General features: G+C 40.1%; 1 protein-coding gene across 3 annotated transcripts in view; it reads right to left on the reverse strand.

The window, feature by feature from the left end:
• The window catches only part of apba2b (amyloid beta (A4) precursor protein-binding, family A, member 2b), an 85,586-nt gene that overhangs the window by 13,210 nt on the left and 54,132 nt on the right, over positions 1-18,244 (reverse strand). For 2 of the 3 annotated variants that reach the window (XM_037748050.1, XM_037748059.1), the window contains 5 exons: positions 14,091-14,171; positions 12,118-12,157; positions 11,428-11,573; positions 5,657-5,692; positions 2,075-2,161 (listed from right to left, as the gene is read on the reverse strand). In XM_037748050.1, coding sequence (XP_037603978.1) covers positions 2,075-2,161; positions 5,657-5,692; positions 11,428-11,573; positions 12,118-12,157; positions 14,091-14,171 — 390 coding nt within the window. The remainder of the gene's footprint in view (positions 1-2,074; positions 2,162-5,656; positions 5,693-11,427; positions 11,574-12,117; positions 12,158-14,090; positions 14,172-18,244) is intronic. The other variant, XM_037748069.1, reaches the window with a different exon arrangement.

Raw genomic sequence — 18,244 nt, forward strand, 5'->3', positions numbered from 1 at the left:
AGAGTGAGATGAAAGTATTGTTGATAGAAAACATACAGGCCTCTTTTGACTGAATTCAAAACTACTGTATGATCTGATTATACCCCGATAACACCCCGATGAATTAAATCCTGAGTACATGTTCATCCGAAAATAATGAACAGGTGCTCAGAAAACGCAGAGGGGGTTTTGGATTGGAGTGTTTGTGTTGATAAAAACAAAGTGATTTGAATCATGTAATCATGTTTGTTCACTCAGCTAAATAATTGTCTTGATGTAGATTTTACAAGCATTGTTTCTGAACAGAACTATGAAACTGAAGTTTAAAGACGATGATGTGGACTTTGAAGGTAAATCTGCTGAGAGGAACCTGTATTCGTTCATGTTTTATGATAATACACTACATTTAACTTCTATTTAGTTAACTGCACTTCATTAACTGTGTCTGGTGGTTTTATTACAGTAGCCTAATTATTGTTGTTGTTCCAGCCCACCTTTGGAGTTGTTCTTATTATGAAACCCCATGCAAGCTACATCAAGCCTTTTAATAGAGTTCTGCAGAAATGAGTCCAAAAACCCAGAAATGAGCACTTCCTGTTCCCTCGTCTAGAAGTCTATGGTTTTTTGAATGGATTTTTAGTTAAATGCCTGAAATAAGGTCTGTGGTTAACACAAGCTGAAGAGATTTTAACGTTTTGTTCTACAATATAAAATATCTCACTTGTGAATTTTTAAGCTTTTATGCGTCTTAAATAAAGCGGTTGCTAACAAGCGACTAAATGAGACTACGAAACGTCATCACGCCGTCTCGTTCGCCTTTACAGCCTCGTTGTTTATACTCGCGTTCATGCGACCGTAGTGCAGTTTATAGCCTAATGTTAGCGTTTTACTTCTGGCGATTGCATTTACACTTCAAAAATCATAAAAGTGGTGTCCATTTGTGAAGATTATCTTACGGAAAACACGTGTAAGTATCATAAATGTGTGTTTGCCAAAGAGTTTATTTTTCTGCAATAATCCAAAACCCAATGGAAAAATCACATTGGCTTTTTGTCGAGGGAACCGGGGCGATTTTAACTTCCGGGTTGCACTACAAAAATACGTCATCCCTGGAGCGCTCTATTGCAGAATGAAGGCTTTTCTACTCAGAATGTCTTTCTCAAGAGCGCCAGGATCAGTGGCAACCAGATGGAAAAGGGAGGAAGATATAAACTGCACTGCAGCACGTTAGTTTCTGCCAAGCGGCTGCCCACACCCACCCACACACACACACGCTCACATGCTCACGCTCACACGCTTTCTGAAACTCAGACAGCAGCTCAGACTGAAATACTGCAAATGAATTCATCTATTACATATACATTTAACTGTTGCTGTGAGCACAAAGCTCTATTCGGGATCCCAAGAACTGCAGAGCTCTCAGAAGCATTTCTACTTCTATCACAGACTGCTGCTTCACACAGCTGCTTGTTGTAAAGCTAAAAGGCAAGAAAACTTTTGACAAAGCGTCTGCGAGAGTAGAGAGAAGCCTTGTTAAAAAAAAAAAGAACTTGAATATTTCATTCATAAAGACCTTCAGAAAGTCAAAACTTCAATCTGTAGCACAACTGAAGAAAACATAGTTCGCATTGTAACTTTGACGGCGTTGTAACAAAGGACTAATTGAGTACAGGTGTGGTCATGACTTGGATATTCATACTAATGCTCAACTCTTATACTTTAAAACAAGGAGGGCAGATTGTTCTGCAGTCAAACAGCTTGCACAATACACGCTCTCTAAGTCAGCCTCCAAACACAGATGTTCGTGCAGCATTTTTAGGCTTTGCAGAGTCTATTCTTATCCTCAGTCAGAGAGAATCGTGACATCATGAGATTAAACAAATAAATATCAGTTGTGGGGTTTCATAAGAAGCAGTTTGTGTCAACAGTTAAGCTGCAGTTATGACAGCTATGACACAACAACTCACCCCTGATGTGTAGCCTTATGTATAGCGCTCAGCGTGTGGCCGAGGGGCTGTCAGGGTAAACAGCTTTCACTCTCATAGGTGACGCTCTGGAGAGAAACAGGACGTTATGTGTGCTTGCTGGTACTCACCTGTGAGTCTGCGTTGAGGACTTTGATCCTCTGGGTGGAGATGAACAGATCGACCTCAGTGAGGGTTTGGGCGTCTCCGTCTGCACTCTGCAGCGAGATAAAAACAAACAAACAGAAGAGTTGGTCACATAGTCTTCTGTGATTATTCTTTGTATCATGGTTATTTACAACCGCCTGAATGGTGTCTGTGTTAAATGTCGGAGAGTTTAAGATATCCAAAATGCATGCACGTATAGTTTAGGGTCCAGCTAGGGGAATGCTTGTTAGATGGACAGGCTGTTGAGTCTAAAGGTGAGGTGGAAAAGGCAGAAAAAGAAAGCGTTTGGCAGTGGTGTTAGTTTACATCAACGGTCCAGGCACGAGGACGGTGAGCTGGCATGAGAACCAGAAACAGCTTAACACTAAACCCTAACCAGCTGGCTGTTTTGCCAGTGAGAGCAATGCAGCTTCAGCACAGAACAAGCCTGCACACATTTCCCTCTAATCACTGTGTACTGCAGACTAATCAAATTATATTTGATTTCCCTTAATTAAAATTGCCTGCTGCATTTGGAATAAGGCAAAAATATTATTAAAAAACATATAGCTGGAGTTAAATATTTCATGGAAGGGAGACTGTGGTTTATAACATGCATTAGTACATTTTTATCCCTACCAAGTAGATGCATGGAAACTAACCAAAATTGTCCCCAGATAATAAAATACAATTATTCTTTTGGATAAAATATTTATATCCAAGACTCCTTTCCTAAATAATACATTGCAATGCCAATTTCTTTTGGAAAAAATAATTGCTACAAACCACCAAAAGTGTAGCACAACACAACATGAAATGCTCTAGTGAAGAGTGGGACTATATGAAATATTAAATATGCTCTACCTGTCACATGTAAACTTCAGTTTTTTAAATGTATCGATAATGTCAACCTAATTATTTGAATTACTAAAGAGATCCTATTAATTACATTTTTTGTCTCTGGATATTTATTTATTTATTATTTTCCTTTTGTCTTCTTTCCTTTTTCTTCTTTTTTTGAGGTTGTCATGTCATCATATTGTCGTGTTTGTTATGTATATTTTGCCTGTATTAAATTAAAAAAGGAAAAAACCTAACCAAAGATTAAAGATTAAAAGATATAATTTGCTTATTGGGCTTAACTTCTTCCCCTTGTCTTTTCCCTAGTCCTAATTATTTGAATTACTAAAGAGATCTTATTAATTTATTTTTTTTCTCTGGATATTTATTTATTTTCCTTTTGTCTAAGTGTTTTTCTTTACTTTTTCTGAGGTTATATTTTCATGTCATCATATTGTCGTGTTTGTTATGTATATTTTGTCTGTATTTATTAAAAAAAAAAGATAAAACCTAACCTGAGATTAAAGATTTAAAAGATATAATTGTTTTTTAGGTTTAACTTATTTCACTTGTCTGTTTTCGTTTGGTGAGCATTTATGATTGCAGCCATACTCCCGATTCAAAATCCAACTTGTCTTGTGGATTTTATGCATAACGGTCTACAGAATACAGGACAAATGAGAATCAACCTCTTCTATGACGGACTTCTGATACTAAAACCTGATGTTTACCACTGAAATGTTTGATTACAGCTAGTGTGATGTCAACTTATACAAAAATACCACAAAAAAAAGATATAAAACAGAATATAAAACCAAACAACAAAATGTAAGCCATCCCACTAATAACCATTTCTTTAGTGTTGAATTATTATATTTTTTTCTTCTGAGCACTCCTTAGTTGTTCATAACATTGAGCCTAAAGTGCATGCAGTCATGCAGCAGCGGAGGTTGTTTACAGCGGATCCTTTTCTCCGCAGTATCGCAGGATGGCCAGAGTGTAAAGTGTAAATTATAGCGAGAATCATTTTCTGCTCTCTCTGGTGAAAACTGTTAATCACACAAAAATTAGGCATGCACTGAATTACAATCTCCCAAATACATAATTTAACTTACTTGAGGGTAGCAGCGATTTAAGTACAACATGTGAAAAAGTATTTGCATACACTAATTAAAGTTGCAGCTGGTGACATGAGCTTTGCATTGGCTTCAGTGATGTTTCTTTCAAAAGGAAGTTGTATGTCCTTGACTCTGAGGTGAAAGGTTATTGTATTAGTATGTTGTGCTTTTTGTCGGCATTTTAATTTCTGTATCATTTTATCTTGGTATATTTTGAGAAAACTGGATGTTTTTACGGTTTCAAAATCCTCCATCATTAAACCACCAAATCCTCCAAAGCTTTGGATTCTTCAGTTTACGGGGAGACACCCCAGGTTGAATAGCGTAACAAATTTAACTAATAGATATCACCATGAAACTTCCCCAGTTGATTACTTACATCAAGGCAGTTATTTTTTGTATCACAGGTATATTTAAATATCCAAATGAGGTATTATCTAATACTTTTGGTGAATTTAGGAGAAATCTACAGATGCAAATAGACAAAGTAGTAAAACAAACATCTAAATATGTATTGTGTATATTTTCTTTCCACTAGTCTGAAAGAAGACATGTTATGGAAGCAAAATAGCCCAAAATCTCAAAATTGACCAGCGCATGAAAAACAATGTTGCCTGTTTTTTCCGTAAGAAAAGAACATTAATTTGACTTTAAAATGATATTAATAGCACCTGTATTACTTGAATCACTTGAGAATTGTTCCTGCACTCAGTTAAAGAATGAAAAAGCAGGAATCAGTTGACACAACTAGAGCTTGGGTGAGCGGCGAATGACGTACAATACCTCATTGTGTTTTGTGTTTACACTCAATACACTCTTAAGATACATCTATGATTTCATAAAACAATATCAGTGTTAATGCGTACTTACAACTCTTTGCCACAGGCTATTGCACAGGTTAATATGTAAGGGATAATTTACAGCAAGTCGATCATTGTTGTGAAATAAACCCCGACAGGGCGATGTGGCACCCAAGTCTCTCATCGCCCTGAAGGGGTCTATTTCACATCACTGACCTGCTAGCTGCACATTATCCCACCTATTACACAGCTACTTACTTAAGAGATCAATAATTTGACACCAAAATGGTCCTCCAGTGTCCGACATCAGAACTACGTCCATAGCAACGGTCTGTTATGAAGAAATAACAGACCGTAGAACGTTGTGATTGACCAATCAGAATCGAGTATTCAACAAAGCCATGTAATAAATAGTAATAATGGCAATGTATTGAGAGAAACCCAAGATATAATACAGCCTGGAGCTTCTCCCACAGTGTCCTGCTGACATGTCCTCTGTTACCTTGTGGTCACAGTGGTTGCATTTCATTTTGTGTCAATGTGCTGTTATTAAACACACCTTTAGGCCTAGGAAAGTCTCTCACTGCCAAAATGCATAGCTGTTCACATAAAACAAAACATGTTTGTCTTAGTTCAGGAAAACCTGACAAAGATTTGTTCGACTAAGTTAAAGAATGCGACATGTGACAAAGACACAGATGAGGGACGATACACAGAAACAGACAGGCACAAATGAAATGAAAAAGAAAAGGTGAGAGTGGAGGGAAAGTGGCCAATGGGTCTTCCTTTTGCTCTGTTTATTACACACCGCCTTTTTCTTGATTTTGGCAGCCTTCTGTACCCTCTGGCAGGCAGGCAGGCAGGCGTTGGGACGGGACAAGGTCAGCGGATACGGGAGCACAAAAAACAGGAGGAAGAGGAGGAGGAAATAAAGAAGGTAAATAAATGAAGGTAAGACAGTAAAGCCCCAAACCAAACAGCAGGTGTGCTATCGCTGCTCTCAGAAACAGAGAGAGAGAGGAAGTGTGTGTGTGACTGTATGTGTGTGTGTGTGTGTGTGTGTGTGTGGAGATAGCGTTCGCACAGCCGTGTTGGTTATCAGTTACAAATCAAAACAGCAATTACAGAGGATAATAATTGCTTTTCTCTTCAAGCAAATCAAAAGCGTGCAGATATGAATTGACACTGTTCCTGCAATCTTGGCATCTATATGAAGCTCTATTAGGAGGGTTGTTTGGATGTTGTTTATTTGTTACTATCAGTTTTAACGCAGTCAATTTTATGGTCAGAACATTTACCAAAAGAAAGACAGATGGTAAGGCTCCCATTTCTAAAAGCACCGCAACTAACAAAGACAACAAGTCAGGTTGTGTGTATGGGCAGTATGGGCACTGCTCTTACCACCTTCTGGGTGTTCAGGTCACAGTCTAAACACTATTACCAGGAACGACATGCTGGAAAACAATCCCCACTCACAGAGGCAGACGAGGGGATAAAGCCCAGAGCGGGGTTTAAACTGAGCGCTTGGGGTTTGTTCTCTGGGCTGCATTAAAAAAAAATGACAAGGTCGAGTCACTATGTTTGGAATTAAACAGCTTAGATCAACATGGAGGCATTTTCACACGGCTAATGTGTTTGATTAGTTCATCAGTAATTCTGGTCTTGGCGTGGGCATGAACACACACTGGTAATCTTTTGGAGTACTCTTAGCACTTTGTAATCTTTCAAAATCAAGCCCTCTGTGTAAGGTTCAAGCTGAGCGACTGCCCCACTCTCCATCTGCCATCGACCAGAGGAAATTATCTTGACCCTCATTACATTTCAGAGTGTGAGACTGGATGTTTGCCCGAGTCACTGTGCAGAGCTGGAAACGCTAAGACAGTATTAGTAATAAAAAAAAGAGCAGAGAAAACAGCCCAAAGGGAAGAGTCTTTTTTGGGGTTTTGTAAAGTTTCCTCCTCCGTGATCGTCTCTTATGCAAGACAGACATCCGAGGCTTTCAGCAGCATCTACTGCTCTGCTGAGGAGGAGCTGAGCAGGGAGGGGATAGACAGCAGGAACGAGTGAGAGTGGGGGGGGGGATGAAGCTGCATAAATATTACATCAAACACAGTGAACATCATGCCAAAAAGATCAGCATAAATAACCTGTACAGCCTTGCTTGCTTGCTACGATTCACTTCTTTTTGCTCGGTTCAGCACTACCATTTGTGTTCCTGTGCTTCTATATATGTGTGCTTGTTTGAGTTTATGTGGAGCAAATATACAAATATGGCTGCACGTTACTGCGTGTTCGTGAGCAGTCGGCTGAATCCATTTCAATGTCAAAGATTAAATGTCGTTTGCTGTACAGCTTTTCATTTGTCCACGAGGGACAAATCAAGGAGATAATGGATGACCTCTTGTTCAATGGACCTGTTCAGAGCAGGGGAAAGCACTAAAAGGTGATAGCTAACTGTTGCCATGGTTTCATCCTGACAAGACTTTTTGCAGGGAAGGCAATTGTGCATGACAGAGAGTGAGTGAGTGAGTGAGTGAGTGAGTGAGTGAGTGAGTGAGAGAAGAATCAAACACAGATTGCACAGATGTGGAATGATGCCAGTAAGACATCCTCATTGTGGCGAAGAGGGCAGATTTTGGATTGAATCCAGCCAATGGGCCGAAAGACTTTCAGATCCAGCGCTGTCACTTTCCCTGCCACCCTTTTCTTTGTTGCAGAATGCTCTTTGATCGTGTTGTGACATTTTAGAGTGGAGTTATTAGGGATTCAGGGTTGAATCTTTGACTACAAATGTGATTCCACCTGTGTAAGTCACTAGTAGTGGATCACACAAACTTAATGACACTTAAAGGTACAGTGTGTGGGATTTGGCGACATCTAGTGGTGTGGTTCGCCTCGCTCAGAGGACATCCTTACCATAATAACATTACTTTAGGAGCAACGGAAATCAGACGGCGGCTGGCAGTACCACAGTTTGGCACTCTGCGGCTCATGTTACCGCAGTTTCCCAAACGTATTGGTGAACTATGGTGGCCTTCAGGTAATGTAAAAATGCGAAAGGCCCTCACTTGAGTCAGAGTTTGGTTTGTCCGTTGTAGAAACATGGCGAAGCAATGAAGAAGACCTGCTCCCTATGTAGATATGAAGGACTCATTCTAAGCTAAGGAAAACAAAACTATTCTTAGTTTCAGGTGATTATACACTAATGAAAAAATACTGTAGTTATGAATATTATATTACATTTTTGCTAATAGATCCCCCGAAATGTTACGCACCGGACCTTTAATAACAGACTTTAGACTGTAGTCTTTCATGCCACATTCATGCTTACGATGTTGACATTGTGCCTAACGATTATGGCTAAATTTCAAAACTCAACATATTTTGGCTATGGACTGAAAAGTATCTGCAAGGACCAAGTATCAACCAAAAGTTTTGCCGTTGACTATATTTCATTCAGGAAATGTGCTTGACAACATTTAACATTTGAAAAGTTTGACATCTTTGGTTAAATTTAATGTTGTAGAAAAATATGTTTATATTCCTTGAATAAAGGAATCAAAACATTTCTCGTTTTGGTATTTGTACCAAAATTCTGGTATTGTATTAGCTTAGACGGCCTCGATAGATGCATCATATTCCAACATACTTTACATTTAAATTTCTTTTTGCATAATTATAAAAATATTTGCAGGCATCAGTAGCCATATATATCCGTCTTCAGCGAGTATTTGATACACATTAAGACTCATTTTCAGACTGCACGAGGACCACTAACCCTCAATCCTAAGTAAAGGTGGAACAAATGACACTACACTGAAGCATGTCAAATTAAAGGATAGGGCTGAGTGGTAGGACTATTGAAGTATTAGGACAGAGCCATCTGAATCTGTCCCTTAATTAAAGGACCAAACTATATGTTTATTTACTTACCGTTACCTAGCATAAAGAACCTGTTAAATGTGCCTAAAACAGAGACAATGTGACCAATTTTAGAGAACAAAGCCGATCTCTTCACTGGCACAGACTGGAGTTCATTGTAACTGGTGGCTATTTACCTATATCATGCCATTCTGGTGTTTGCTGATATCATGCACCTGTAACCTTATCAGGAAACCTGACCTAATACTTCCAACTTAAGACACATACTGTCTCTCTTTCTCTACTTTTAATTCCTGACGTTTTCCCACTGGACAAACACATAGAGCACGTAACTTTCTAAAAGTAGACTGCTAAATGGGAGGTCATTTAATATTTAGAAATACAGCCAAGCTTGTGTTCACATGAGAGGGAGATAAAAGAGACGGGTGTCTCGGTAGCCACTGTGCATTAAAACATCAGTGCTGCTTCATGTCATCACGTCACGAAACAATGTCCTTTGATCACACAAGAAATGGGAGTCTATCATTTTGAGTAGCTGTTTCTCTAAAGTCAGACACTTTGGGCAGAGTAACAGTGATGAACAAAGCGATGAACCTAGTAGCTGCCCTGGTATGGTCCACAGTATTTCCCTCAAACTGCACTGGAATATCATCATCACAACAGCATTAGTGAACAGCAGGGAGCAAGTGTCAACAAGGGAAATATTAGGTTCACCTGCCAGCAGTCCCATTATCCAGACAGCTGCGTCAAACTATTAGCCCTGCGGCCCAATCTGGCCAAGTTCTTTAGCTGCCCTAAAAGACCACTCATGCCTAATATATGACTATAATATTTTGCTCTAGACGCAAACAGCACTGATGTCCATGTACATTTTATTAGGGGCAATCTGGACCAGACATAAAACTAAAAATATCTCATAATGAACCACTTAAACAATATGCTGAAATAGCAGGGTTTCACTTGTTTGCTTGAGTTTGTGGATCTATTTTCCCTTCCAGAAATGTGCAGTAATGTAAGAAAAGAATTCAGATACTGTATGACAAATACGATCACACATGCCGTATTAGCCATGTTAAGCCACTGGACATATTTCCTGCAGGACTTCTGTATATTTTGATGCAGCCTGAACAGCAACAATACGACTGTAACATTAAACTAGCACCTCTGGGGAGAAGAGAGAGAACTGCCGTCATATAAAATGCTCTTTCAGAGTGGGGCAGCAAACCAGCAGCACTGAGCGGATGAAGTCTTCTGGGAAGCGAACGAACACATCTCAACATCACCTCTAAGAGCCTGGAATAAGTTAAGAGGGCAATAGGCTCTCAAATAGGTGTTTTCCACTGGAATAGGAACTTTTCCACAAACCTAGGAACCTTTCTAAAGGAACAATCTAAATGTATTTTCTGGTCTCCAAAAGTTCCAACTCTTTAACAGCAATGTTTATTGATGTAACTGTAAATTACAAACCAGCGCTTCAGACTCAATCAGGACTGCACAAAGCGGCTAGTTAGGAATTATGGGACCAGCGGAAAAACAATCAGCAACTAAAAGTCCACTTTGTGCATTCCTGTTTGCATTTCCACCTCCTCTGAAGAACCGTAATGATTAGGCAAATTAGACCAATGACAAATTGAAAAACTATGGCGCTGTTAGGAAGGCAATTTTCACCCAAGGAAAAAACAACACGGAGTCACCCTTTTGTGCTTTGATATTTGAGTTTGGTTAAATAAATGAGGATGCCTTAAACTGAGTGTTTTATGGTTATTTGTTTCTACCTAAGAACATAACCGCCATGAAACAATTAGCAAACGTTTTGTTTTTCTTGTTCACTCTCTTTGTTCTCTCTCGACTATGCCTCTCTCTCTCTGGGTTGCTTGCTGCTCTCTTGGCTCATTCACTATTTTAATGTTACCAAACAACAAGAAATGTCCACCCCTCATCCTAATATTAATACTACAGTAGTGGTGCCCAGTTCTTCTTTATTTTGTGAATAAAGCTATACACAAGTTGAAACAGCTGCAGTGTCTGTGTTTCACAAATGTCCTGAACCATCAAAAAGTACTACCCCCGGAGCAGGGACTCTTTATACACCTGGAACTATCGTACAGAAACTAAATTTAGCCCCTGGTTCATGCAGGTAAAATTCCTGAGTTCCTTAAAAGTTTCTTGGTTCTCTGGGAAAGTTCCTGCGGTGGAACCAGCCTTTTAGGGCGTTTTCAGATTAGCTACGATTGCTTCGTACCGTGCCCAAGTACGATTGCCCCCCCCCTCTCCACTCGCCCGCCGTTTTGATAAGGTTGGCTTTCACACCTGATGCGAACCATACCCGAGTACACATGAACCATACTCAAAACCACCTTTTCAAGTGGACTCGAGTACGGATCCACAAACCGTGCCCGAGTGCGGTATGGAGCGTTCACATTATTGTATTGTATTGTAACGACCTGGACTTTGGGGTCAAGTGTACTCTGATCCGGGTCCCTGATGTGAAAGCCTCCTTAGTTATTGGGACTTTTTGGTCAAAAAGGGCGAATGATCCTCATTTATATTTAGGAAACTCCTCAAGAGGAAACGGCATGACTGAAAAAAATGCGGCCTGCTGATTGGGTAGAAGTATGGATATGGATATCTTCGGGACAAAAACTAAACACAATGTTGTGTGTATGTGAGTGTTTGAGTCAATGTGTGTTTGAGTACCTTGACCCTGCTGACAGCTTCTTGGGCCTGCATCATGCGTATGTTCTTGGAGGGGTTCCTCTCAGACAGCAGCTGAGTGGAGCCCAGGTAGTTAGCAGCAAAGATAATCCCATCAATCAGGTCTTCTGGTTCGCAGGGTCCTGGGACTGGGCCAGGGAGAAGCAGAGAGAGGATGGTGATTAACAGGGAGACACAGGGAAGGAAGGACAGAGTACGGTTGGACTGAAAGGGTCGGGTGTGTGGTGGGGAGAGTATTTTAATCACTGCAGTCGATGTGCTGTGTGGAGAAATAGAGCCAAGCGCTGTTGCTCTGGAGATAGAGATATGGTGATAACAGGCTGGATGGGATTCAGCAGTGAGATGGCCACTGGCTGTGAGCTGATGGAGGTGCAGTGCTGGTGGGAGGCTGGACTGAGATTAATCTGTGTCTGTGATATGTAGATGTGGACTCTCAGACACCCACTCGGGGACACAATGCGCTGCCATGATCTGAAGGAGCAGACGGGCAGCTAAGCCCCTCGTACATTATTAGGCCTAGCTTCTGCCCAGAGGCAGAGAAAAAGCACTGGAAGAGTTATACTAGGCCTGTGAGATGACAGACTGAAGGCAAAGTAAAGCTTGGAATAGTTCCATGCAATTACAATATTTTTGATTTCATCACCAAACAGGTGTGCAGACAGATTAACTTACCATCAACAAAGCTGGGGAACGAGGCAGCCTTCTTTGTTGGCTGGAAGACAAAAACAGGATATGACATATAGGTTTACAGCGAAGTAAGAAACAAATACACCAATCACAACCTTTACGTTTCATTCTGTTTGTGAATGTTGTTAGTTGGCTAACATCTACTGCTTTTCTTAATGTACAATAGTGCATTCAAACAGCATGTGTCAGTTCATGGAAGCAAGCAGCAAATCCTATATATTTAATTTTAAAGAGAACCAGCCCAAATATTTGGTATGCTACACAGGGAAGCCTGCTGATTTACCTCAAATTAGGCTTGTCGCTGTAGTCGCTGTTACCGGTGTTGCACGGTGTTAATGCATACACAGATTAGATTACCTGCCCACCGCCCCACCGTCATTTTGCTTTTAATCGTTAACACTGGTGCTGTAATAAGTTCATTAGCCTGTGGGAAAATGTCCTCTCCATGACATCCCTACTTTAAATTGATTAGAAAATGCAGATGAGGAGAGAATCTAAAGAAACATCAAATCCTGGAAAAACATTTCTGTCTTTTTATGAGAAAGGACAAGTTATTGCTTTTTACTTCCGTGATTGCGATTCGTCTTTGACCTTCCACAAACACGCAAGTTGACCCTTCTATCATGCAAGACATGATGCCCCCCTGCTATTTTGGCAACTGCCATGACAACAAATCCTGTGAGTGAGCAACTTGACGGTTAAAATTTGACATGACATTTTGTGAAAGCGGTTTAAGACGTCGCCTTGGCCAGTGGGCAACCTCTGGGTCTGAAAAGTGAAGCCATTTGGAAGTACCTTAAACTTGCATTTTTTCTAATAGCCAGCAGGGGGCGACTCCTCTGGTTGCAAAAAGAAGTCTGATTGTATAGAAGTCTATGAGAAAATGACCCTACTTCTCACTTGATTTATTACCTCAGTAAACATTGTAAATATGAGTTTATGGTCTCAATCGCTAGTTTCAAGTCTTCTTCAATACAGCATGATGTTCATTTAGTAAATTATGGTCCCATTTAGAGTCAAATAGACCATAAAGCAGGGTATGCTTTAGGGCGGGGCTACCTTGTGATTGACAGGTCTGGGAGTTGTCTGTGTTTTCGTCTTGGAACTTTAACCTTTTCACAGTGTGTTTTCAGTTCATTAAAGTTTATTGTAACAATTAGGTCCCCTTAAAATTTCTTATTCAGTGTTCGGTTGTGCTTAGCTCCACCCTCTCGTGTCACTTCTGGTTGAAAAAAACCAAGATGGCTAAGTCCACAATGCTGAATTTGAGGCTTCAAAAAGGCAGTCCACAAATCAATGGGTGATGTCACGGTGACTACATCCACTGTATATACCGTCTAAGGCCATGACCCACATTCACACAGTTACAAGAATTTACACCTCGGTACTTCTACTGCTGCAGAAACTGGGCATATACGCCATGCTCAGGAGCATGGCAAAAGTGGAGAGAGTGCAAACTAGCTTTACTCATCCACTTCACACATGGACATTGCTGGGGGAGGTGGAAGAGAGAGGATGTAAAGGAGGGAGGAGGAAGCTATAGACAAGAGATGGCCACAGAGAGAGAGAGCTGTGAAATGTGAAGTGGTTCATGAGATTCAAACACTCATCCCACCGGATCCATTTGATCCTCTAACCTGCTCTCTACACATTCAGAAAGTTTACTCCGCCCAAGGACAGCGAGGTGTGGGTGGAGTCTGTACAGGGAGCATCCACTGCAGACATCTCAATGAAAAACGGCGCTCATAAAACCGCAAGCAGACACGCTGCTCAATTACCGGGATGCTATCACGCCGTAAGCAGAGGACATGAGCTGAGGTTGTAATTGCACAATTACTCATTTACTCAGACAGTCACACACACATGTACACACACATAAACAACAAAATCTAAAGTGTCAACGACCTCGCAACAGATCTAAAGGTTGATGATGGAAACACTGCGACAGGACATCTTACCTCTGGTACATTGTTGTTCTCCAGGGGAACGTTGAGGTCGGAGCGCTGCTGTTTTCTGGGTTGCTCTGCACCATTGCTCACCTGGCAGGTCAACACAGAAGAACAGGTGCGAGTGGATAAGAATTAGAAGAGGAATATTGTATAAGCTAAGTCAAACACATAGAAAACATTTCCTTTACATTTGTATTTAGGGCTGTGGTATAGCAATAATCTGATACATTGGACTTATTGGATCCACAAGAGTCTCAGCTTTCCAGTAATACACAATTTATGCTATTCCGAGACTGTTTAGGGACCCCAGTATGCAGAAATATTCAAATACACCATTTTAGAAAAGGCGAAAATTACATACATACATACATACATTTGTACTGCTTGCAAAAAACTGCATGGTTTTTGCCCAAAACTGCTTGTGATTATCATAAAGTGGGCATGTCCACGTTATTTAGCCTCCTTTGCGACATATGATGCCAGTACCTTCACTCTAGCTTTAAAAGTGAACCCCCCCAACCAACGAAATACAGAATGGCGTCTGGGTCCGCCGGTGGGCCGCCAGATTTTTAAGATGTTACTGTAATTAAAACTCGATACAGCGTTTTGGAGAATCAAGCAGAGCTACGCTTTGGGCAGAAAGCGACTACCGGACGCCAATAACATCCGCATATAAAGTGCTGTACAAAAGTAAAAAAAAAAAATTATATTTTTTATTTCTATTAATATTGCCATATTCTACAAAAATGGCCTGTGTTGAACAATAAAATATTATAAATATGATAGGCGTTTTCAGTCCAAAATGGCGGCAGCGGCTTTCGTCTCTTTGCTTCTATACTCTTTGCTATAAACAAAGTGTGGGTGAGAGTCCTGCACTGTCACAACCCTCTGGACTAATAATAACAAATATAAATTGTTAAATTAAATTAAATTAAATTAAATTAAATTAAATTAATTTAATTTAATTTAATTTAATTTAATTTAATTTAATTTAATTAAACTAAATTAAATCATCTTTAAGAGTGAAACATTCTTTTGAAGAACACAATCAGTCTTGTGTCAAACGGCCACATGGTTAAGTTCTGTCTTTCACTTGTCCTCCAGCTTTTGTCTCATCACATTAATGGACAGATACAGAACATCCATATAATCGCACAGAGGGAGGATTACATTTACATGTATTCCCCTGAATATCCAATCTTGCGGTCCACAACTGCTCATTAACATTCAATCGTATTACTGGCTGAAATGAAATCCTCTTGCCAGTAAAACCTCCTCCTCCCTGCTGTAGCAGTGGAAAAGTGAAATACATCCCATGCTGTTGTGCATCTGGAATTGAAATTAATTACCACAAACATGACATTAGTGGCCTCCTTTGCGAAGAGAGAGAGCTAAACGTAAACTCCTGATCAGTATTCATCATGCTGCCCAACTCAGTTGTGCAAACAACCATTAAATTAATTAGACCCGTGTTGTTGTTTGGTGGGATGGATTGCTAAACTGGGATGCTCTACAAAACTACATTCATGTACAGACTCCAGTCAAACCATGTACATGCAATCATCTGTAATAGGAAATCTTAGAGAGACTACATGAAGAACTTTATCAGCAATTTTAAGCCATTAGCATATTTAGCATTCACAAGACCACCACTGAGAGGACTGGCATCTTCTACCAACGTGTACATGTGTACACAGATTATTATAATTGAGCAAAACAAAATACTAATAAAATGAAAAATATTGCAAATGAGAAGCATTCGATTTCAAGGGGTCATCTCTACTCAAATTTACTGCACTAGGCAACTCAATCCATGTCACCTTCAGACAGATTTATTTAATCTTTAATGTTAAAGATATGAATGGTATTTTTTTCTATGGACATAAGTTCATCTGATGAATATACATATTCATCTTTTTAGGCACAACATATAACACAGTCATAATTATGAGTACACTTTGGTTTATGCCAGACTGTCTCTGGTCTGTAAAGTGATAGTTCAGGTGTTTTGAAGTGGGATTGTATGAGGTACTTCTCTACAGTCAGTGTATTACCTACAGTAGATGACGGGTGGCAAACTTATCAGTACTGTTTTTGACAACGGATTCTGCTGGCTTTGAACCCTTTCAGTTAAGTCCCCGTAATCTGATACTGTTTTTTCCCGTCCACAGCAGTATATTGGTTTGCTCCTGCGTCGGTAGCTCCTGTCTGTTTCTCTAAACTGGGGGCGTGCCGACCGTCATCTACTGTAGGTAATACACTGACTATGGAGAAGTACCTCATACAACCCCACTTCAAAATCCCCGAACTATCCCTTCAACAGACTTGGTGATTCATGGAAGGAATTTTTAATACAGACTACTGTAATACTACATACATATAGCACAGTCTCTCACCGACATATTGATATTGATATTAACCAAAACTAGAAAATGTGATCATATTACCCCTGTTCTTACTTCATTACATCGGCTCCCTGTACATGCTAGATCAGACTGCGAGGTCCTACTTTTAACTTATAAAATATTACAAAAACTTGCACCAACTTACTCATCACCCCTAGTCACTCTTCATATACCTGCTAGGGTTTCACGATCTCAAAATGCCTCCTGACTATTCCAAAAATAAATAATACATCAGTAGGTAGTTCGTCCTTCTCTTACAAAGCCCCCTTCTTTGGAATCGTCTTTCTACCTCTAGTCGAATCATTAAACTCAAAACACATATTTTCGCATCAGCCTTCAACCTCGCTTGGTCTGCCTAAAATACTAATTATGATTATCCAACTTAAAACTGTACGTTTTTGTATAATTTGCTCATGCTGCTATTGTTTTTATTGTATATATTGTGTGTCTAACTTTTCCATTTGTAATGCTTTGTATGTAGTTTTTATCACTTATATACGTTTGTTGTGTGTTTTTTCTGTTTTTATTATATGTACAGCCCTTTGAGACATGCTTTGTGATATTGGGCTGTAATAAACTTCGACTTGACTTGATGTTTACAACATGTAGCACCATTTAAAATAAGACTACAATACTGTGTAATATACGCAGCGCACCAACAGAATGTGTGTTTCTCTGACCTCCGCCTCCCTCTGTTTTATAACTCTTCTTATTCATAATCTCTTGACTCCACGCTGTGCAGCAAAGCTTTTATTGAATTCATTGTTGGCCTGGTTCACTCAAAGGTCATGTTGAAGTGCTGTACAGAGGAACATTTTATTTGATAACAGAGGACGAGGCGACCGAATCATCTCAGTGAGTCTGGGAGTCATCTGAATCTGCGGTGTGCTCTACCTTCTTTAATCTAGTTACACTGTCTGACCCAGTTCTGTGCTACAAATGAGCTGCATAGTGAATGTAACATGTGCACTCTGTGTTACACAGGTGTGTGTCAGCATGCTGCCCACAGGAGACCATCCCTGTTCTCCTTTTACCATCTGACTCTTAGAAGATGGGGGAGCTCTGCATGTGTTTGAGTCTATCGATGTGATTGTGTGTGTGTGTGCTCATCCAGGGCTGTGAGAGGGAGAGAGATGAGGAGGGGGACAGCTCAAGGTAACATGGGGGGAGGGGTAAAAGGCTCCAGCTATTCTCTGGATCATGGCCACATGCAACATGTCATGTAACTCATCTCCAGCTTCTCACCACAAAGCTGTTGGCAAGAGTCTCTGCCACAGAGCACTGAAATAGCCTGAATGTACAGTATATTTTCTGCAACGGCTCTGGTCGGATTAGCATTATTATGTTGATGCTGTACGTCGTTCCGTCTTTTCATCTGTGTGCTTTTCTCTGTACATGTAGTCCTGATTCAACACATTAGAAATGGAATCTGTGATTCAATGGCTTTCAGTTGACTGGGAAATTCATAGTATTCATAGTATTCAAAGTAAACATCAGTATATCATTGTTTTAGGATTATCAACCCACTACTCATGAATCAGGACCTGCAGGATTCAGTTCTGTGAACATTAGCTCAAGCATTTACAGTAACCAGCTATCAACAGTATCATAAGGGGTTGTCGATTAAACAAAATTACAGTATTGGTCAGAAAACTGTTTATTAGATATGGATTGAATCGACGAAATCAACTGCCAAATCTGTCTTTTCTTGCATCTGCTCTGTTTTCTTAATTCCTAAGGGGCTGAAACGCGTCGCCA

This window comes from Sebastes umbrosus, chromosome 2 (assembly GCF_015220745.1).
Source record: "Sebastes umbrosus isolate fSebUmb1 chromosome 2, fSebUmb1.pri, whole genome shotgun sequence".
Taxonomy (NCBI): Eukaryota; Metazoa; Chordata; class Actinopteri; order Perciformes; family Sebastidae; genus Sebastes; species Sebastes umbrosus.